The following is a 21,357-nucleotide window of genomic DNA, read 5'->3' on the forward strand; positions in this document are numbered from 1 at the left end:
GTGTGTGTGTGTGTATGTGGACCTTGCGGTCCTGCTGGATCACAGCCAGTTTCCTTGTCTCCGCACAAACGTATATGATATTCTTCACTACCAGGACCACCCTTAGGTCCTCCTCCAGCTTCAGATAAAATCTCAATCAATCTATCTGAGGTACAAAAAGGTTTTTCCTTTATTTCTTAGAGTTTTAAACAATTACCCAATTTTTGACCACAACTATGGTGACATCCCCCAAAGGTCACTTTAAACAAAGAGAGAGAGAGAGAGACGAACAGAACACAGAATCAAATCACGCACACACAGGCCCCACAGACACACAATCTGTCCAGCAGATTTATCCTATTTAGACGTCCCGGCGCCGCTGCCGTAAACCACAGTTTCACGCGACTGTCCGCACTAAATTTACCACCCTGAAAAGTGGGCCCCTGACCGTAAAAGAGTGTCTTCAAACGCACTCGTCAGCCACGTCAGAGAGGACACCCCCGACCCGGAGATAACCCCAGTTTTCCAATCCCTCAAAAGAGAGAGAGACCGGCCTGTGTGCTCCGAGAGGAAACACAGGACTTAGGGCAAATTGTCCTAAACCGCGGCTTTTTAACACTTTAACATCATTTCCTGGCCGTAACCTGACACATTCCTAGTGTCCACGCGCTCTATCGCCAATCCTGTACATAACACAGTGTACAGACCGAATAAAATAAATTCAGAATCAGCTGTCCTTTTTAGCTGAAATGAGCCGTGTAATAAACCTCATGGCCTGTCTCTCCTCCAGAGCCACTACTTCAGTCTTTCACAAAACACAAAACAAAAGGTCAAATTGAACAATTTAAAAGAAGTATTCCCCAACATCAACACAAAAATGTACATCCACACTAATTATCTTTACGGTGTGTCTAAATTACTCCCCAAAAACTTAATTGAACCAACTATCACCCCAATGTGTGGAAGGTGTGCACTTTACTTGCCAGCTTGGAGCGGAAGTTGGTCCGAGGAAGCAGATGGAGAAGACGACAGCCACAACCGATCCTGTTCGTGACGCCAACTTTGTTGTGAATCTTCTCCTGGTGGTTGCCGAGATGTGTTGATGAGGAAGGAAACTTCGCAGACACTGACTTGGTTATCAAAGATGTTTATTGGAGAGAACAGTCAGGCATCAATCGAACACTGCAGTTTGTCCGAGGGAGGTCTCGAGGTCCCGATGGTGAAGAACTCCGGGGAGTCGACCTCAATTCCCCCTTCTTATAGAGGGCAGTAAACACATTCTTTTCTGGTGTTCTCACGCTATACCGTATGGTCAACTCAATGGTGTATTGTTCAGTTATGACTAAAAAAAGGGAATACTTGAAGATGTCTCAGGCTATACATCTTCCTAGTGCGAGGTACCAGGGGCCCACAGGTTCCTGTAGAAGGAAGAAGGCCACCGGTCCCACATGTGGAGGATGTCCTGATATTGTGCTTAGGTTGGGAGTTAAACACATTACGGCCTTACAACCGTAAAGCCTGCATAGAACGGGTCAGATACTACATGTCCATTCTATGCCCGTTATTTTTCAAACAAATGGAACCGTTCAAGCACACGCGCTGTGTTTAACAAGATGCCTTTCGCGCAAGAAGGTACAAAAAGGACAACACGCACGTGTCTCTCCTAACCCTGTTAACAACCATGTCCACTTTCTTTGTTTAGTCTTGCTGTCCTTTACAGTTACTGCCACCCCATGGCCTGGAGTGGAAGTAAATGGGCTGTTGGGCACTATTGCATTGCACGCTTCCCACTCCGAGCAGGAAAGACACCCATAAAACACAGATTTTGCCATCGGCGCCAAGTTGCGTTTGACGGCACTACGCTTACATACAGACGCACGGAACGCTCGCGCTCGGCTGCTTTGACAATGCACTGCTGTTTGCATTGAAGCCGGTGCCAAGCAAACACATGCATCCTGTGTAACACTAAACATTTTATTGGACAAAATATCAGGGGAGAGCGCGTACGCAGTCCCCCACTAACAGAAATTATGCAGTCGAGATTCCCACATTTGGGGAATTCGCAAGGGTCAGTACTGCCTCAGTGCAATGGCAGAGCCTCGCCCTGGGTGAACCACCTTCCTGATCATGGTGTCTCCCCTGCCAGGTAAGTATGAGTTGCTGGCCTCACAGTTGAGCCCGCAGTCCTTGCCAACTGGCTTCTTGCTGACGGTGCTGGCAGTCAAAGCCTCCAAAGTACCACAGCTCAAGTACGCTTCAATAGTCACAGATTAGCAACATGTTGATGCTATGCGATACATTTTCTCCAGATTCAGGTTATGCTTTACTCGGTGACATTTGACTCTTTACAATCACACCCTGGCACGTTCCCTCTCCAGAATAAAGCTGAAATGTCCATTCTATGCCCGTTATTTTTCAAACAAATGGAACCGTTCAAGCACACGCGCTGTGTTTTACAAGATGCCTTTCGCGCAAGAAGGTACAAAAAGGACAACACGCACGTGTCTCTCCTAACCCTGTTAACAACCATGTCCACTTTCTTTGTTTAGTCTTGCTGTCCTTTACAGTTACTGCCACCCCATGGCCTGGAGTGGAAGTAAATGGGCTGTTGGGCACTATTGCATTGCACGCTTCCCACTCCGAGCAGGAAAGACACCCATAAAACACAGATTTTGCCATCGGCGCCAAGTTGCGTTTGACGGCACTACGCTTACATACAGACGCACGGAACACTCGCGCTCGGCTGCTTTGACAATGCACTGCTGTTTGCATTGAAGCCGGTGCCAAGCAAACACATGCATCCTGTGTAACACTAAAGATTTTATTGGACAAAATATCAGGGGAGAGCGCGTACGCAGTCCCCCACTAACAGAAATTATGCAGTCGAGATTCCCACATTTGGGGAATTCGCAAGGGTCAGTACTGCCTCAGTGCAATGGCAGAGCCTCGCCCTGGGTGAACCACCTTCCTGATCATGGTGTCTCCCCTGCCAGGTAAGTATGAGTTGCTGGCCTCACAGTTGAGCCCGCAGTCCTTGCCAACTGGCTTCTTGCTGACGGTGCTGGCAGTCAAAGCCTCCAAAGTACCACAGCTCAAGTACGCTTCAATAGTCACAGATTAGCAACATGTTGATGCTATGCGATACATTTTCTCCAGATTCAGGTTATGCTTTACTCGGTGACATTTGACTCTTTACAATCACACCCTGGCACGTTCCCTCTCCAGAATAAAGCTGAAATGTCCATTCTATGCCCGTTATTTTTCAAACAAATGGAACCGTTCAAGCACACGCGCTGTGTTTTACAAGATGCCTTTCGCGCAAGAAGGTACAAAAAGGACAACACGCACGTGTCTCTCCTAACCCTGTTAACAACCATGTCCACTTTCTTTGTTTAGTCTTGCTGTCCTTTACAGTTACTGCCACCCCATGGCCTGGAGTGGAAGTAAATGGGCTGTTGGGCACTATTGCATTGCACGCTTCCCACTCCGAGCAGGAAAGACACCCATAAAACACAGATTTTGCCATCGGCGCCAAGTTGCGTTTGACGGCACTACGCTTACATACAGACGCACGGAACACTCGCGCTCGGCTGCTTTGACAATGCACTGCTGTTTGCATTGAAGCCGGTGCCAAGCAAACACATGCATCCTGTGTAACACTAAACATTTTATTGGACAAAATATCAGGGGAGAGCGCGTACGCAGTCCCCCACTAACAGAAATTATGCAGTCGAGATTCCCACATTTGGGGAATTCGCAAGGGTCAGTACTGCCTCAGTGCAATGGCAGAGCCTCGCCCTGGGTGAACCACCTTCCTGATCATGGTGTCTCCCCTGCCAGGTAAGTATGAGTTGCTGGCCTCACAGTTGAGCCCGCAGTCCTTGCCAACTGGCTTCTTGCTGACGGTGCTGGCAGTCAAAGCCTCCAAAGTACCACAGCTCAAGTACGCTTCAATAGTCACAGATTAGCAACATGTTGATGCTATGCGATACATTTTCTCCAAATTCAGGTTATGCTTTACTCGGTGACATTTGACTCTTTACAATCACACCCTGGCACGTTCCCTCTCCAGAATAAAGCTGAAATGTCCATTCTATGCCCGTTATTTTTCAAACAAATGGAACCGTTCAAGCACACGCGCTGTGTTTAACAAGATGCCTTTCGCGCAAGAAGGTACAAAAAGGACAACACCCACGTGTCTCTCCTAACCCTGTTAACAACCATGTCCACTTTCTTTGTTTAGTCTTGCTGTCCTTTACAGTTACTGCCACCCCATGGCCTGGAGTGGAAGTAAATGGGCTGTTGGGCACTATTGCATTGCACGCTTCCCACTCCGAGCAGGAAAGACACCCATAAAACACAGATTTTGCCATCGGCGCCAAGTTGCGTTTGACGGCACTACGCTTACATACAGACGCACGGAACGCTCGCGCTCGGCTGCTTTGACAATGCACTGCTGTTTGCATTGAAGCCGGTGCCAAGCAAACACATGCATCCTGTGTAACACTAAACATTTTATTGGACAAAATATCAGGGGAGAGCGCGTACGCAGTCCCCCACTAACAGAAATTATGCAGTCGAGATTCCCACATTTGGGGAATTCGCAAGGGTCAGTACTGCCTCAGTGCAATGGCAGAGCCTCGCCCTGGGTGAACCACCTTCCTGATCATGGTGTCTCCCCTGCCAGGTAAGTATGAGTTGCTGGCCTCACAGTTGAGCCCGCAGTCCTTGCCAACTGGCTTCTTGCTGACGGTGCTGGCAGTCAAAGCCTCCAAAGTACCACAGCTCAAGTACGCTTCAATAGTCACAGATTAGCAACATGTTGATGCTATGCGATACATTTTCTCCAGATTCAGGTTATGCTTTACTCGGTGACATTTGACTCTTTACAATCACACCCTGGCACGTTCCCTCTCCAGAATAAAGCTGAAATGTCCATTCTATGCCCGTTATTTTTCAAACAAATGGAACCGTTCAAGCACACGCGCTGTGTTTAACAAGATGCCTTTCGCGCAAGAAGGTACAAAAAGGACAACACCCACGTGTCTCTCCTAACCCTGTTAACAACCATGTCCACTTTCTTTGTTTAGTCTTGCTGTCCTTTACAGTTACTGCCACCCCATGGCCTGGAGTGGAAGTAAATGGGCTGTTGGGCACTATTGCATTGCACGCTTCCCACTCCGAGCAGGAAAGACACCCATAAAACACAGATTTTGCCATCGGCGCCAAGTTGCGTTTGACGGCACTACGCTTACATACAGACGCACGGAACGCTCGCGCTCGGCTGCTTTGACAATGCACTGCTGTTTGCATTGAAGCCGGTGCCAAGCAAACACATGCATCCTGTGTAACACTAAACATTTTATTGGACAAAATATCAGGGGAGAGCGCGTACGCAGTCCCCCACTAACAGAAATTATGCAGTCGAGATTCCCACATTTGGGGAATTCGCAAGGGTCAGTACTGCCTCAGTGCAATGGCAGAGCCTCGCCCTGGGTGAACCACCTTCCTGATCATGGTGTCTCCCCTGCCAGGTAAGTATGAGTTGCTGGCCTCACAGTTGAGCCCGCAGTCCTTGCCAACTGGCTTCTTGCTGACGGTGCTGGCAGTCAAAGCCTCCAAAGTACCACAGCTCAAGTACGCTTCAATAGTCACAGATTAGCAACATGTTGATGCTATGCGATGCATTTTCTCCAGATTCAGGTTATGCTTTACTCGGTGACATTTGACTCTTTACAATCACACCCTGGCACGTTCCCTCTCCAGAATAAAGCTGAAATGTCCATTCTATGCCCGTTATTTTTCAAACAAATGGAACCGTTCAAGCACACGCGCTGTGTTTAACAAGATGCCTTTCGCGCAAGAAGGTACAAAAAGGACAACACGCACGTGTCTCTCCTAACCCTGTTAACAACCATGTCCACTTTCTTTGTTTAGTCTTGCTGTCCTTTACAGTTACTGCCACCCCATGGCCTGGAGTGGAAGTAAATGGGCTGTTGGGCACTATTGCATTGCACGCTTCCCACTCCGAGCAGGAAAGACACCCATAAAACACAGATTTTGCCATCGGCGCCAAGTTGCGTTTGACGGCACTACGCTTACATACAGACGCACGGAACGCTCGCGCTCGGCTGCTTTGACAATGCACTGCTGTTTGCATTGAAGCCGGTGCCAAGCAAACACATGCATCCTGTGTAACACTAAACATTTTATTGGACAAAATATCAGGGGAGAGCGCGTACGCAGTCCCCCACTAACAGAAATTATGCAGTCGAGATTCCCACATTTGGGGAATTCGCAAGGGTCAGTACTGCCTCAGTGCAATGGCAGAGCCTCGCCCTGGGTGAACCACCTTCCTGATCATGGTGTCTCCCCTGCCAGGTAAGTATGAGTTGCTGGCCTCACAGTTGAGCCCGCAGTCCTTGCCAACTGGCTTCTTGCTGACGGTGCTGGCAGTCAAAGCCTCCAAAGTACCACAGCTCAAGTACGCTTCAATAGTCACAGATTAGCAACATGTTGATGCTATGCGATACATTTTCTCCAGATTCAGGTTATGCTTTACTCGGTGACATTTGACTCTTTACAATCACACCCTGGCACGTTCCCTCTCCAGAATAAAGCTGAAATGTCCATTCTATGCCCGTTATTTTTCAAACAAATGGAACCGTTCAAGCACACGCGCTGTGTTTAACAAGATGCCTTTCGCGCAAGAAGGTACAAAAAGGACAACACCCACGTGTCTCTCCTAACCCTGTTAACAACCATGTCCACTTTCTTTGTTTAGTCTTGCTGTCCTTTACAGTTACTGCCACCCCATGGCCTGGAGTGGAAGTAAATGGGCTGTTGGGCACTATTGCATTGCACGCTTCCCACTCCGAGCAGGAAAGACACCCATAAAACACAGATTTTGCCATCGGCGCCAAGTTGCGTTTGACGGCACTACGCTTACATACAGACGCACGGAACGCTCGCGCTCGGCTGCTTTGACAATGCACTGCTGTTTGCATTGAAGCCGGTGCCAAGCAAACACATGCATCCTGTGTAACACTAAACATTTTATTGGACAAAATATCAGGGGAGAGCGCGTACGCAGTCCCCCACTAACAGAAATTATGCAGTCGAGATTCCCACATTTGGGGAATTCGCAAGGGTCAGTACTGCCTCAGTGCAATGGCAGAGCCTCGCCCTGGGTGAACCACCTTCCTGATCATGGTGTCTCCCCTGCCAGGTAAGTATGAGTTGCTGGCCTCACAGTTGAGCCCGCAGTCCTTGCCAACTGGCTTCTTGCTGACGGTGCTGGCAGTCAAAGCCTCCAAAGTACCACAGCTCAAGTACGCTTCAATAGTCACAGATTAGCAACATGTTGATGCTATGCGATGCATTTTCTCCAAATTCAGGTTATGCTTTACTCGGTGACATTTGACTCTTTACAATCACACCCTGGCACGTTCCCTCTCCAGAATAAAGCTGAAATGTCCATTCTATGCCCGTTATTTTTCAAACAAATGGAACCGTTCAAGCACACGCGCTGTGTTTAACAAGATGCCTTTCGCGCAAGAAGGTACAAAAAGGACAACACGCACGTGTCTCTCCTAACCCTGTTAACAACCATGTCCACTTTCTTTGTTTAGTCTTGCTGTCCTTTACAGTTACTGCCACCCCATGGCCTGGAGTGGAAGTAAATGGGCTGTTGGGCACTATTGCATTGCACGCTTCCCACTCCGAGCAGGAAAGACACCCATAAAACACAGATTTTGCCATCGGCGCCAAGTTGCGTTTGACGGCACTACGCTTACATACAGACGCACGGAACGCTCGCGCTCGGCTGCTTTGACAATGCACTGCTGTTTGCATTGAAGCCGGTGCCAAGCAAACACATGCATCCTGTGTAACACTAAACATTTTATTGGACAAAATATCAGGGGAGAGCGCGTACGCAGTCCCCCACTAACAGAAATTATGCAGTCGAGATTCCCACATTTGGGGAATTCGCAAGGGTCAGTACTGCCTCAGTGCAATGGCAGAGCCTCGCCCTGGGTGAACCACCTTCCTGATCATGGTGTCTCCCCTGCCAGGTAAGTATGAGTTGCTGGCCTCACAGTTGAGCCCGCAGTCCTTGCCAACTGGCTTCTTGCTGACGGTGCTGGCAGTCAAAGCCTCCAAAGTACCACAGCTCAAGTACGCTTCAATAGTCACAGATTAGCAACATGTTGATGCTATGCGATACATTTTCTCCAGATTCAGGTTATGCTTTACTCGGTGACATTTGACTCTTTACAATCACACCCTGGCACGTTCCCTCTCCAGAATAAAGCTGAAATGTCCATTCTATGCCCGTTATTTTTCAAACAAATGGAACCGTTCAAGCACACGCGCTGTGTTTAACAAGATGCCTTTCGCGCAAGAAGGTACAAAAAGGACAACACGCACGTGTCTCTCCTAACCCTGTTAACAACCATGTCCACTTTCTTTGTTTAGTCTTGCTGTCCTTTACAGTTACTGCCACCCCATGGCCTGGAGTGGAAGTAAATGGGCTGTTGGGCACTATTGCATTGCACGCTTCCCACTCCGAGCAGGAAAGACACCCATAAAACACAGATTTTGCCATCGGCGCCAAGTTGCGTTTGACGGCACTACGCTTACATACAGACGCACGGAACGCTCGCGCTCGGCTGCTTTGACAATGCACTGCTGTTTGCATTGAAGCCGGTGCCAAGCAAAAACACATGCATCCTGTGTAACACTAAACATTTTATTGGACAAAATATCAGGGGAGAGCGCGTACGCAGTCCCCCACTAACAGAAATTATGCAGTCGAGATTCCCACATTTGGGGAATTCGCAAGGGTCAGTACTGCCTCAGTGCAATGGCGGAGCCTCGCCCTGGGTGAACCACCTTCCTGATCATGGTGTCTCCCCTGCCAGGTAAGTATGAGTTGCTGGCCTCACAGTTGAGCCCGCAGTCCTTGCCAACTGGCTTCTTGCTGACGGTGCTGGCAGTCAAAGCCTCCAAAGTACCACAGCTCAAGTACGCTTCAATAGTCACAGATTAGCAACATGTTGATGCTATGCGATGCATTTTCTCCAAATTCCATGTTATGCTTTACTCGGTGACATTTGACTCTTTACAATCACACCCTGGCACGTTCCCTCTCCAGAATAAAGCTGAAATGTCCATTCTATGCCCGTTATTTTTCAAACAAATGGAACCGTTCAAGCACACGCGCTGTGTTTAACAAGATGCCTTTCGCGCAAGAAGGTACAAAAAGGACAACACGCACGTGTCTCTCCTAACCCTGTTAACAACCATGTCCACTTTCTTTGTTTAGTCTTGCTGTCCTTTACAGTTACTGCCACCCCATGGCCTGGAGTGGAAGTAAATGGGCTGTTGGGCACTATTGCATTGCACGCTTCCCACTCCGAGCAGGAAAGACACCCATAAAACACAGATTTTGCCATCGGCGCCAAGTTGCGTTTGACGGCACTACGCTTACATACAGACGCACGGAACGCTCGCGCTCGGCTGCTTTGACAATGCACTGCTGTTTGCATTGAAGCCGGTGCCAAGCAAACACATGCATCCTGTGTAACACTAAACATTTTATTGGACAAAATATCAGGGGAGAGCGCGTACGCAGTCCCCCACTAACAGAAATTATGCAGTCGAGATTCCCACATTTGGGGAATTCGCAAGGGTCAGTACTGCCTCAGTGCAATGGCGGAGCCTCGCCCTGGGTGAACCACCTTCCTGATCATGGTGTCTCCCCTGCCAGGTAAGTATGAGTTGCTGGCCTCACAGTTGAGCCCGCAGTCCTTGCCAACTGGCTTCTTGCTGACGGTGCTGGCAGTCAAAGCCTCCAAAGTACCACAGCTCAAGTACGCTTCAATAGTCACAGATTAGCAACATGTTGATGCTATGCGATACATTTTCTCCAGATTCAGGTTATGCTTTACTCGGTGACATTTGACTCTTTACAATCACACCCTGGCACGTTCCCTCTCCAGAATAAAGCTGAAATGTCCATTCTATGCCCGTTATTTTTCAAACAAATGGAACCGTTCAAGCACACGCGCTGTGTTTAACAAGATGCCTTTCGCGCAAGAAGGTACAAAAAGGACAACACGCACGTGTCTCTCCTAACCCTGTTAACAACCATGTCCACTTTCTTTGTTTAGTCTTGCTGTCCTTTACAGTTACTGCCACCCCATGGCCTGGAGTGGAAGTAAATGGGCTGTTGGGCACTATTGCATTGCACGCTTCCCACTCCGAGCAGGAAAGACACCCATAAAACACAGATTTTGCCATCGGCGCCAAGTTGCGTTTGACGGCACTACGCTTACATACAGACGCACGGAACGCTCGCGCTCGGCTGCTTTGACAATGCACTGCTGTTTGCATTGAAGCCGGTGCCAAGCAAACACACGCATCCTGTGTAACACTAAACATTTTATTGGACAAAATATCAGGGGAGAGCGCGTACGCAGTCCCCCACTAACAGAAATTATGCAGTCGAGATTCCCACATTTGGGGAATTCGCAAGGGTCAGTACTGCCTCAGTGCAATGGCGGAGCCTCGCCCTGGGTGAACCACCTTCCTGATCATGGTGTCTCCCCTGCCAGGTAAGTATGAGTTGCTGGCCTCACAGTTGAGCCCGCAGTCCTTGCCAACTGGCTTCTTGCTGACGGTGCTGGCAGTCAAAGCCTCCAAAGTACCACAGCTCAAGTACGCTTCAATAGTCACAGATTAGCAACATGTTGATGCTATGCGATACATTTTCTCCAGATTCAGGTTATGCTTTACTCGGTGACATTTGACTCTTTACAATCACACCCTGGCACGTTCCCTCTCCAGAATAAAGCTGAAATGTCCATTCTATGCCCGTTATTTTTCAAACAAATGGAACCGTTCAAGCACACGCGCTGTGTTTAACAAGATGCCTTTCGCGCAAGAAGGTACAAAAAGGACAACACCCACGTGTCTCTCCTAACCCTGTTAACAACCATGTCCACTTTCTTTGTTTAGTCTTGCTGTCCTTTACAGTTACTGCCACCCCATGGCCTGGAGTGGAAGTAAATGGGCTGTTGGGCACTATTGCATTGCACGCTTCCCACTCCGAGCAGGAAAGACACCCATAAAACACAGATTTTGCCATCGGCGCCAAGTTGCGTTTGACGGCACTACGCTTACATACAGACGCACGGAACGCTCGCGCTCGGCTGCTTTGACAATGCACTGCTGTTTGCATTGAAGCCGGTGCCAAGCAAACACATGCATCCTGTGTAACACTAAACATTTTATTGGACAAAATATCAGGGGAGAGCGCGTACGCAGTCCCCCACTAACAGAAATTATGCAGTCGAGATTCCCACATTTGGGGAATTCGCAAGGGTCAGTACTGCCTCAGTGCAATGGCGGAGCCTCGCCCTGGGTGAACCACCTTCCTGATCATGGTGTCTCCCCTGCCAGGTAAGTATGAGTTGCTGGCCTCACAGTTGAGCCCGCAGTCCTTGCCAACTGGCTTCTTGCTGACGGTGCTGGCAGTCAAAGCCTCCAAAGTACCACAGCTCAAGTACGCTTCAATAGTCACAGATTAGCAACATGTTGATGCTATGCGATACATTTTCTCCAGATTCAGGTTATGCTTTACTCGGTGACATTTGACTCTTTACAATCACACCCTGGCACGTTCCCTCTCCAGAATAAAGCTGAAATGTCCATTCTATGCCCGTTATTTTTCAAACAAATGGAACCGTTCAAGCACACGCGCTGTGTTTAACAAGATGCCTTTCGCGCAAGAAGGTACAAAAAGGACAACACGCACGTGTCTCTCCTAACCCTGTTAACAACCATGTCCACTTTCTTTGTTTAGTCTTGCTGTCCTTTACAGTTACTGCCACCCCATGGCCTGGAGTGGAAGTAAATGGGCTGTTGGGCACTATTGCATTGCACGCTTCCCACTCCGAGCAGGAAAGACACCCATAAAACACAGATTTTGCCATCGGCGCCAAGTTGCGTTTGACGGCACTACGCTTACATACAGACGCACGGAACGCTCGCGCTCGGCTGCTTTGACAATGCACTGCTGTTTGCATTGAAGCCGGTGCCAAGCAAACACATGCATCCTGTGTAACACTAAACATTTTATTGGACAAAATATCAGGGGAGAGCGCGTACGCAGTCCCCCACTAACAGAAATTATGCAGTCGAGATTCCCACATTTGGGGAATTCGCAAGGGTCAGTACTGCCTCAGTGCAATGGCAGAGCCTCGCCCTGGGTGAACCACCTTCCTGATCATAGTGTCTCCCCTGCCAGGTAAGTATGAGTTGCTGGCCTCACAGTTGAGCCCGCAGTCCTTGCCAACTGGCTTCTTGCTGACGGTGCTGGCAGTCAAAGCCTCCAAAGTACCACAGCTCAAGTACGCTTCAATAGTCACAGATTAGCAACATGTTGATGCTATGCGATACATTTTCTCCAAATTCAGGTTATGCTTTACTCGGTGACATTTGACTCTTTACAATCACACCCTGGCACGTTCCCTCTCCAGAATAAAGCTGAAATGTCCATTCTATGCCCGTTATTTTTCAAACAAATGGAACCGTTCAAGCACACGCGCTGTGTTTAACAAGATGCCTTTCGCGCAAGAAGGTACAAAAAGGACAACACGCACGTGTCTCTCCTAACCCTGTTAACAACCATGTCCACTTTCTTTGTTTAGTCTTGCTGTCCTTTACAGTTACTGCCACCCCATGGCCTGGAGTGGAAGTAAATGGGCTGTTGGGCACTATTGCATTGCACGCTTCCCACTCCGAGCAGGAAAGACACCCATAAAACACAGATTTTGCCATCGGCGCCAAGTTGCGTTTGACGGCACTACGCTTACATACAGACGCACGGAACGCTCGCGCTCGGCTGCTTTGACAATGCACTGCTGTTTGCATTGAAGCCGGTGCCAAGCAAACACATGCATCCTGTGTAACACTAAACATTTTATTGGACAAAATATCAGGGGAGAGCGCGTACGCAGTCCCCCACTAACAGAAATTATGCAGTCGAGATTCCCACATTTGGGGAATTCGCAAGGGTCAGTACTGCCTCAGTGCAATGGCGGAGCCTCGCCCTGGGTGAACCACCTTCCTGATCATGGTGTCTCCCCTGCCAGGTAAGTATGAGTTGCTGGCCTCACAGTTGAGCCCGCAGTCCTTGCCAACTGGCTTCTTGCTGACGGTGCTGGCAGTCAAAGCCTCCAAAGTACCACAGCTCAAGTACGCTTCAATAGTCACAGATTAGCAACATGTTGATGCTATGCGATACATTTTCTCCAGATTCAGGTTATGCTTTACTCGGTGACATTTGACTCTTTACAATCACACCCTGGCACGTTCCCTCTCCAGAATAAAGCTGAAATGTCCATTCTATGCCCGTTATTTTTCAAACAAATGGAACCGTTCAAGCACACGCGCTGTGTTTAACAAGATGCCTTTCGCGCAAGAAGGTACAAAAAGGACAACACGCACGTGTCTCTCCTAACCCTGTTAACAACCATGTCCACTTTCTTGTTTAGTCTTGCTGTCCTTTACAGTTACTGCCACCCCATGGCCTGGAGTGGAAGTAAATGGGCTGTTGGGCACTATTGCATTGCACGCTTCCCACTCCGAGCAGGAAAGACACCCATAAAACACAGATTTTGCCATCGGCGCCAAGTTGCGTTTGACGGCACTACGCTTACATACAGACGCACGGAACGCTCGCGCTCGGCTGCTTTGACAATGCACTGCTGTTTGCATTGAAGCCGGTGCCAAGCAAACACATGCATCCTGTGTAACACTAAACATTTTATTGGACAAAATATCAGGGGAGAGCGCGTACGCAGTCCCCCACTAACAGAAATTATGCAGTCGAGATTCCCACATTTGGGGAATTCGCAAGGGTCAGTACTGCCTCAGTGCAATGGCAGAGCCTCGCCCTGGGTGAACCACCTTCCTGATCATGGTGTCTCCCCTGCCAGGTAAGTATGAGTTGCTGGCCTCACAGTTGAGCCCGCAGTCCTTGCCAACTGGCTTCTTGCTGACGGTGCTGGCAGTCAAAGCCTCCAAAGTACCACAGCTCAAGTACGCTTCAATAGTCACAGATTAGCAACATGTTGATGCTATGCGATACATTTTCTCCAAATTCAGGTTATGCTTTACTCGGTGACATTTGACTCTTTACAATCACACCCTGGCACGTTCCCTCTCCAGAATAAAGCTGAAATGTCCATTCTATGCCCGTTATTTTTCAAACAAATGGAACCGTTCAAGCACACGCGCTGTGTTTAACAAGATGCCTTTCGCGCAAGAAGGTACAAAAAGGACAACACGCACGTGTCTCTCCTAACCCTGTTAACAACCATGTCCACTTTCTTTGTTTAGTCTTGCTGTCCTTTACAGTTACTGCCACCCCATGGCCTGGAGTGGAAGTAAATGGGCTGTTGGGCACTATTGCATTGCACGCTTCCCACTCCGAGCAGGAAAGACACCCATAAAACACAGATTTTGCCATCGGCGCCAAGTTGCGTTTGACGGCACTACGCTTACATACAGACGCACGGAACGCTCGCGCTCGGCTGCTTTGACAATGCACTGCTGTTTGCATTGAAGCCGGTGCCAAGCAAACACACGCATCCTGTGTAACACTAAACATTTTATTGGACAAAATATCAGGGGAGAGCGCGTACGCAGTCCCCCACTAACAGAAATTATGCAGTCGAGATTCCCACATTTGGGGAATTCGCAAGGGTCAGTACTGCCTCAGTGCAATGGCAGAGCCTCGCCCTGGGTGAACCACCTTCCTGATCATGGTGTCTCCCCTGCCAGGTAAGTATGAGTTGCTGGCCTCACAGTTGAGCCCGCAGTCCTTGCCAACTGGCTTCTTGCTGACGGTGCTGGCAGTCAAAGCCTCCAAAGTACCACAGCTCAAGTACGCTTCAATAGTCACAGATTAGCAACATGTTGATGCTATGCGATGCATTTTCTCCAAATTCCATGTTATGCTTTACTCGGTGACATTTGACTCTTTACAATCACACCCTGGCACGTTCCCTCTCCAGAATAAAGCTGAAATGTCCATTCTATGCCCGTTATTTTTCAAACAAATGGAACCGTTCAAGCACACGCGCTGTGTTTAACAAGATGCCTTTCGCGCAAGAAGGTACAAAAAGGACAACACGCACGTGTCTCTCCTAACCCTGTTAACAACCATGTCCACTTTCTTTGTTTAGTCTTGCTGTCCTTTACAGTTACTGCCACCCCATGGCCTGGAGTGGAAGTAAATGGGCTGTTGGGCACTATTGCATTGCACGCTTCCCACTCCGAGCAGGAAAGACACCCATAAAACACAGATTTTGCCATCGGCGCCAAGTTGCGTTTGACGGCACTACGCTTACATACAGACGCACGGAACGCTCGCGCTCGGCTGCTTTGACAATGCACTGCTGTTTGCATTGAAGCCGGTGCCAAGCAAACACATGCATCCTGTGTAACACTAAACATTTTATTGGACAAAATATCAGGGGAGAGCGCGTACGCAGTCCCCCACTAACAGAAATTATGCAGTCGAGATTCCCACATTTGGGGAATTCGCAAGGGTCAGTACTGCCTCAGTGCAATGGCAGAGCCTCGCCCTGGGTGAACCACCTTCCTGATCATGGTGTCTCCCCTGCCAGGTAAGTATGAGTTGCTGGCCTCACAGTTGAGCCCGCAGTCCTTGCCAACTGGCTTCTTGCTGACGGTGCTGGCAGTCAAAGCCTCCAAAGTACCACAGCTCAAGTACGCTTCAATAGTCACAGATTAGCAACATGTTGATGCTATGCGATGCATTTTCTCCAAATTCCATGTTATGCTTTACTCGGTGACATTTGACTCTTTACAATCACACCCTGGCACGTTCCCTCTCCAGAATAAAGCTGAAATGTCCATTCTATGCCCGTTATTTTTCAAACAAATGGAACCGTTCAAGCACACGCGCTGTGTTTAACAAGATGCCTTTCGCGCAAGAAGGTACAAAAAGGACAGATAATGTCAACGTTTGGGAAAGTGCTCAAATATGACTCCACCAAGAAGGTAATTTGTGTGTGTCAACTGAATTCAGGGCATTTCTTTGTGTCTAACTAAATAAGTGCATTGCATCTGCACAGCCATTACTAGATCAAGAGTTAGCATCAACAAGGTACCAAATACAGGTCTTTGACTGTTTGTATACATTTTCAGATCTGCAAGAAGTTGTCTGGCGACGGAAAAGGCACCGCAGAGTGGTGCACCAACGTCGGCAACGAGCGGAGTCAGATCCTCATGTCCGTACTGACCTGCGAGGAGTCTTTGGAGAAGATGCGGCCGATGGCCGAAGGGCTCATGGAGCGCTACCAAAGGGCAGGAGAGGCGGCTCCGGTACTGATGTACGTGGACCGCGGCTGTTGTCGGGCTCTCGGAGTCTCCTCTTTGGAGCAGCTCTTTGACAAGTGGGTCGCCAGAGGCATGCTGATCCGTCTGGACATCTTCCATTGGATCCACAGATTTGACGCGGCTGTTCGGACGGATCACCATTCCAAGTATGCCCTCTTTAAATCCGCTTTGTCGGCCGCCGTCTTCTCCTACAACAAGGACGACGTGGCGCTCCTCTTGCAGGCGGTGCGTGCGGGACTCCCGGACAGGGCCGACTCCCTTTCAGATAGCCAGCTGATCGAAAGGCATGTCACCAAAAGGGACCTGTCCCATTATGTGAGAAGAATCACAGTTGGGGCCCAGGAAACCTTTGTGCGTGTCCAGAAGGTCATCGACACTCTGAAAGGACCGGCGGGAATGGACGACAACCAGGTCCATCTGTTCAAGGGTAACGACGACATCGATCACGTCTGGCAAAATCAACAGAAGCACCTCGAGTGCATCCAGGACCCTCCTGGGCGGAACATGTACACCATAAAAAAACACGTTACCCGCAACGGTGCGAGTCTGCCGCGCTACGCCACAGACAGGGGGAGCAACAGCCTGGAGGGCTTCCACTCCTTCCTGCCCAGCATGATTCCAGGACCCCACTGTGCAGCCGTCCCATTTCAAGTGTACCTCCTGGCTGGGATTGCACGTTGGAATGCCGACAGGGAGTCTGCCAGTGTCAGAGGACAACAGGGACGACAGCACCTCGTCTACGTGTCGCCGCTGGTGCATCGTCTCAATGAGAGGTGTCAGCAGCTGTTTGGGGTGGTGGAGGATGCCAACTACAGGGCTCCTGTGCCGCCCGGTGGGGAGCGAATCGGTCTCGAGTACTTGTTTTGCCAATCGACAGACACTTTCAATGTTCCTGAACATTATGCTCAGACTACAAACACACTGCAAACTGATGAGGACGAGGGGGACGAGGGCCCAGCGGACGAGGGGGAGGTAGACGAGGCTTACCGCGACGACGATCCCCCGGACGGTGACGCGGGATACATTTCGGATGCCGTTGACGATCGCCTGACTCCTCTCCCTAGGAACCTGCACCTCACTGACCAGGCTGTCGCCGATGACTTTGACCCCTGCGCCGAGGACGTGTGCGGTCCAAATCATCTCCCGGGGTACGAGCACGTGGAGGAGCTCAGCAGACTCCTGGTGGACGTTGCGTTGGAAGAGGGAAAGCTCGCCATCAGCAACTCTACAAGGCAGAGGGTCATTGCTGCATGGAACGGGCTCCATCTCCACGACCGAAGCATTCACCAGTTTGACAGCCTGTACTCTGCACGCTGGGGCAACGCTCTCTTCGGCCGCACCAACGGAGACCCTGCTGAATCGTCTTTGGTGCAAAAGCTCAAGTTCAGCAAACGACATTCGGCTGCCCACCTGCTGGACTCCAGGAAGAACAGGCTGATGTACTGCTTCGTCAAACAGCTGTGGCTGCACCCGCACTGCAGAGCAAAGGCTGGCGGGCTGCCGCACAAACATCTCTTGACCAGATTATACCAGCGTGTCCAACAGAGAGTCACTGTGGATGATGCCGAGCTCAGCAAGCTGGGGATTCCTCTACTGAAAATAAACAGTAAATCCATTGCGCACTTTATCAGGCGACAGGAGGCCTTGTCAGCTGCCAATGTGACTGACCAAGGTCTATCTGTCCTCCGACGCCATCAGAGCATCGCGCAGTGCAGTCAACCCCCGGCGCTGGAGCTACCTCTTGAAAGACCGCACACCAGTCGACCTCAGGTGACCTACGAGGTCACTCCATCTCTGGCGGGGACCAGGAAACTTAAATATCGACACGGTCGCACAGATGCGGCCCCTTATTTACCACCTCTTAGTCACACAGTTACATCCCCCTCTCCCCCCGCCCCACAGCCAGAACCACCATCACCCGCACCATCCCAGACAACACCACGCAAAGGTACTTTTGTCCCACAGCCTGTGCCTGTCTGCTCATCCGGTCAAATCCAGGCAACACTTCCAACAGTCCCTCTCGCTGTTTCCAAACACAAACCGTCCCAACCCCCCCCGGCATCAATGGTCGCCAGCTCGATCCACTTTTTACAAGAGGAGATGGGTGGAGCACAGTGGCACTGAGCCTACCGCTTTCAAAGTGCACATATGTGCACTGTGTGGTCAACCAACTAAAGGCCACAACAAATACAGAAAAAAGACTTACTGTCCAAACAGCAAAAAGTCATCGTCTCCAGGACTTGAAGGCCAGACTTTTGACACTTTTGTAGACTTTCAAAGGGCTGTGGACATTCTTTTGGGACCTCATTTCCAGGTATAAGCGAAGAAGATTGGAGTGTTTTATTGACTGCACTTGACAATAAATTCTTCTTTGCACTTGACAATAAATGCTTCTTTGAATACAATGCACATGTCTCATTTGTATTCTTTCACACCCGGATGACTTTCCAGTCCACACCCGAGACATGCAGGACCTTGAGGCCATTAAAAAAATAATAAAATAAGGCTGGCAACAGCTTTTTTATTTTTATTTTGTAGCACTCATTGGGAAATTAAGTGTTCTTGCTCTTCAGTGTCACCTGGGTGGGGCCACCTCTCTTTAATCACAGTCAGTGCTTTATTCATTTCCAAACATAGGACGCCTCCATTTCCAAGACACCTGGCAAAGTCTTCTGGGCCACCACAATGTAGGAACCTGCAAGGGACCAATGACAGCATCATCACTGTTTTTCTTGCATGACAAATGTTATTCCTCAACTACAGCAAGCAACAACAGGCCCGGGCATGGTATTCTTTACCATCTTTTCAATTTCTGACTGCACAAATAACATCACTTGTGTGTTCAAATACTACTACACCCACAGACCGTCATCGCTTTGCCCTGCATTCATTTTTCCATCCAGCAGATGGCTCAATAGCTTGATGGCTTACATTTCATTGAAAGATTTTGACAGATATTTATAACCATTTGGGACATTTGACATGCCAAGAGCAGTTAGGCACTTTATGCTCGCGGATCCCTGTCAAAAGACTTGACTTTGCCACAATTCGTCTACACTTGTCTACACTTGGTTTTGCACGTCGTACGGGTCGAGGGCCGCCAAAGTCTGCAGGCATATAAAGAGTGTATTCTGTAGCTGCATGGAAGTCAACTGTGTTGAATAGTGTGTGAGTGTAAGGACTTGTGGGTGTGCTGTCCGTGCTTGAATTATGGTTTGTATTATTAAAGAAGATATGGATTGTGATAGTGTGTTGATTCATTGGGTGTGCCTCCTAGGCACAAAAAGTGGAATCCAGCACAAAAAAGCTCATAGATTGATTAAAAAACAAAAAAACCCATCATTTTGTAAATATAAACCTCGACTAATTCGCAGTCGTCGGTTTGGGGACGTTAAATTAACCAGTGCCCCGTAAAACGAGCTAAACCGCCGACTGTTCCGCTCAAATCTCCTATTAACTCAATGCAGAAGAGAGCGGGGGAAAACGCCTCAGAACTGACAAACGCTTCATGGTTAACTCGTTGTTTCTCTGTCACCGGGTAAGCTAAAATTATGAAACTTGACACAGTTATATTTCAAAGTCTTGTGGTTCTAACATGCTCAGACTCCATATATTTGGACGGTGTTAAGCAGTCCAAAACGGCTTTTGAATACGGGTGGTCCTGATCGCGAATCTGTGTGTGGGGTGAAGGGGTGGTGCAGCTCACAGCCTGTGGGTATGGGAGGGGCTGCCTGTGTGTGTCACATTAACTGGGAAAATAACACAATTTCAAATGGCAGCTTTCGAATTTCCCATTGTACGTGAATCCACCGCCACTTCAATTGATACAGTCCCACCCTTGCGCTTCACATAAGTACGCATCTCCTACATCGCATTGCTCGTTTTAATTACTTTCACAACTGCTAAATGAACTAATTCCAGCTAAAGCTTCACAATCGTACTATTCTGTCTCTCAGTGTAAAGAATTGACCGCTTCTGTGTCATTTTCATTACATTGGGCCCGATTCACCAATATGTTCTTACGAATCTTCTTAGATTCTTTCTTAAGTTGTCCTTAAGAAGTTTTTTAAGAAAACCCTACGTCGGATTCATCAACGCGTTCGTAAGCCCCAGAATTGTTCGCAGCTGTGTTCTTAGATTGATGAATGCCATCTGTTCGTAAGTTGAAAGCGCGTGCCAGGTGAGTCTAATTAACATACGATTAGCATAAGTCACCGCCCACTAATGCCCATAAAAGGAACTGCAGCAGGACCCTGTAGACGGAGCAAAAAGCAGCAAAATGCCCAAAGCGAAATGCCCAAAGCTTGCCTCTCCACGCCTGATTTCTGACGCCGTGTTGAACAATCAAGAAAGGATGGCTAACACGCTTGATAAAATTGCCTCAACCCTGATGACTATAGCCAACACGCTTAAAGAAATCAACGAGAATGTAAAAAAAAATAAACGTGTAAAAGCTGTGCTTGGATTGTGACAATAATGCATTTTATTCACAAACGGGCAATTAATCGCGCTCGAACGTGAACCGCGTGCCTGCAGTCTGGCCCCATCATTGCGTCAGGACGCACATCCTCACGGGGTTGAGGCTCTGTGTCCAAACACATCCAGCGCCCCTTTAACATGCCGATGGTGCGTTCAATGGTGGAGCGACTGCGCGCATGCATCTGATTGAATAAAACTCCTGTGGAGTCTGAGGGTTGGTCAGTGGTGTCAACAACCAGGGCATATCCTCGATCCCCTAATAAAATAAATCAAGATAAAATCAAATAAAAACACAGTTTTGGCATGGTTTCCAATTTGGTTGATTAATGTTAAGTCATTGGCACATTTACGTAATTTTAAAATTCTCCGTAAATCACCAAAAATAGGAAATAAACAAATAAATAAATAAATATGACAGAATTATCATTGTAATATTGAATTTTATTGAACTGCACAAGAGAA

At 48.7% G+C, this 21,357-nt stretch overlaps 1 protein-coding gene and 17 non-coding genes across 18 annotated transcripts; 1 reads left to right on the forward strand and 17 right to left on the reverse strand.

Moving 5' to 3' along the window:
• Positions 1-1,969: 1,969 nt before the first annotated feature.
• LOC115249303 (U1 spliceosomal RNA) lies at positions 1,970-2,133 on the reverse strand. The gene has a single exon (XR_003888005.1). It is a non-coding gene; the product is annotated as a U1 spliceosomal RNA (small nuclear RNA).
• Positions 2,134-2,816: 683 nt separating this feature from the next.
• LOC115249304 (U1 spliceosomal RNA) lies at positions 2,817-2,980 on the reverse strand. The gene has a single exon (XR_003888006.1). It is a non-coding gene; the product is annotated as a U1 spliceosomal RNA (small nuclear RNA).
• Positions 2,981-3,663: 683 nt separating this feature from the next.
• On the reverse strand, positions 3,664-3,827 carry LOC115249305 (U1 spliceosomal RNA). Its single transcript, XR_003888007.1, has one exon. It is a non-coding gene; the product is annotated as a U1 spliceosomal RNA (small nuclear RNA).
• A 683-nt stretch (positions 3,828-4,510) lies between these two features.
• Positions 4,511-4,674, reverse strand: LOC115249306 (U1 spliceosomal RNA). The gene has a single exon (XR_003888008.1). It is a non-coding gene; the product is annotated as a U1 spliceosomal RNA (small nuclear RNA).
• A 683-nt stretch (positions 4,675-5,357) lies between these two features.
• LOC115249307 (U1 spliceosomal RNA) lies at positions 5,358-5,521 on the reverse strand. The gene has a single exon (XR_003888009.1). It is a non-coding gene; the product is annotated as a U1 spliceosomal RNA (small nuclear RNA).
• Positions 5,522-6,204: 683 nt separating this feature from the next.
• LOC115249308 (U1 spliceosomal RNA) lies at positions 6,205-6,368 on the reverse strand. Its single transcript, XR_003888010.1, has one exon. It is a non-coding gene; the product is annotated as a U1 spliceosomal RNA (small nuclear RNA).
• A 683-nt stretch (positions 6,369-7,051) lies between these two features.
• Positions 7,052-7,215, reverse strand: LOC115249309 (U1 spliceosomal RNA). Its single transcript, XR_003888011.1, has one exon. It is a non-coding gene; the product is annotated as a U1 spliceosomal RNA (small nuclear RNA).
• Positions 7,216-7,898: 683 nt separating this feature from the next.
• LOC115249310 (U1 spliceosomal RNA) lies at positions 7,899-8,062 on the reverse strand. Its single transcript, XR_003888012.1, has one exon. It is a non-coding gene; the product is annotated as a U1 spliceosomal RNA (small nuclear RNA).
• A 685-nt stretch (positions 8,063-8,747) lies between these two features.
• Positions 8,748-8,911, reverse strand: LOC115249348 (U1 spliceosomal RNA). The gene has a single exon (XR_003888050.1). It is a non-coding gene; the product is annotated as a U1 spliceosomal RNA (small nuclear RNA).
• A 684-nt stretch (positions 8,912-9,595) lies between these two features.
• LOC115249350 (U1 spliceosomal RNA) lies at positions 9,596-9,759 on the reverse strand. Its single transcript, XR_003888052.1, has one exon. It is a non-coding gene; the product is annotated as a U1 spliceosomal RNA (small nuclear RNA).
• Positions 9,760-10,442: 683 nt separating this feature from the next.
• On the reverse strand, positions 10,443-10,606 carry LOC115249351 (U1 spliceosomal RNA). Its single transcript, XR_003888053.1, has one exon. It is a non-coding gene; the product is annotated as a U1 spliceosomal RNA (small nuclear RNA).
• Positions 10,607-11,289: 683 nt separating this feature from the next.
• LOC115249352 (U1 spliceosomal RNA) lies at positions 11,290-11,453 on the reverse strand. Its single transcript, XR_003888054.1, has one exon. It is a non-coding gene; the product is annotated as a U1 spliceosomal RNA (small nuclear RNA).
• A 683-nt stretch (positions 11,454-12,136) lies between these two features.
• On the reverse strand, positions 12,137-12,300 carry LOC115249356 (U1 spliceosomal RNA). The gene has a single exon (XR_003888058.1). It is a non-coding gene; the product is annotated as a U1 spliceosomal RNA (small nuclear RNA).
• Positions 12,301-12,983: 683 nt separating this feature from the next.
• LOC115249353 (U1 spliceosomal RNA) lies at positions 12,984-13,147 on the reverse strand. The gene has a single exon (XR_003888055.1). It is a non-coding gene; the product is annotated as a U1 spliceosomal RNA (small nuclear RNA).
• Positions 13,148-13,829: 682 nt separating this feature from the next.
• LOC115249311 (U1 spliceosomal RNA) lies at positions 13,830-13,993 on the reverse strand. The gene has a single exon (XR_003888013.1). It is a non-coding gene; the product is annotated as a U1 spliceosomal RNA (small nuclear RNA).
• A 683-nt stretch (positions 13,994-14,676) lies between these two features.
• LOC115249312 (U1 spliceosomal RNA) lies at positions 14,677-14,840 on the reverse strand. The gene has a single exon (XR_003888014.1). It is a non-coding gene; the product is annotated as a U1 spliceosomal RNA (small nuclear RNA).
• A 684-nt stretch (positions 14,841-15,524) lies between these two features.
• On the reverse strand, positions 15,525-15,688 carry LOC115249313 (U1 spliceosomal RNA). Its single transcript, XR_003888015.1, has one exon. It is a non-coding gene; the product is annotated as a U1 spliceosomal RNA (small nuclear RNA).
• Positions 15,689-16,032: 344 nt separating this feature from the next.
• LOC115249052 (uncharacterized) lies at positions 16,033-19,657 on the forward strand. Its single transcript, XM_029833264.1, has 2 exons — positions 16,033-16,077; positions 16,225-19,657. The coding sequence occupies exons 1-2, from the start codon at positions 16,033-16,035 to the stop codon at positions 18,538-18,540; spliced, it is 2,361 nt and encodes a 786-aa protein (XP_029689124.1). The 3' UTR covers positions 18,541-19,657.
• The last annotated feature ends 1,700 nt before the right edge of the window (positions 19,658-21,357 follow it).

The sequence above is a fragment of the Takifugu rubripes genome, chromosome 3 (assembly GCF_901000725.2).
Source record: "Takifugu rubripes chromosome 3, fTakRub1.2, whole genome shotgun sequence".
Classification (NCBI taxonomy): Eukaryota; Metazoa; Chordata; class Actinopteri; order Tetraodontiformes; family Tetraodontidae; genus Takifugu; species Takifugu rubripes.

Bases quoted from the DNA above. Each gene is read 5' to 3' on its own strand.
- LOC115249052 (XM_029833264.1), top strand. From the start codon at position 16,033: ATGTCAACGTTTGGGAAAGTGCTCAAATATGACTCCACCAAGAAG. The intron at 16,078-16,224 runs GTAATTTGTGTG...ATACATTTTCAG, and splicing joins AATATGACTCCACCAAGAAG to ATCTGCAAGAAGTTGTCTGG.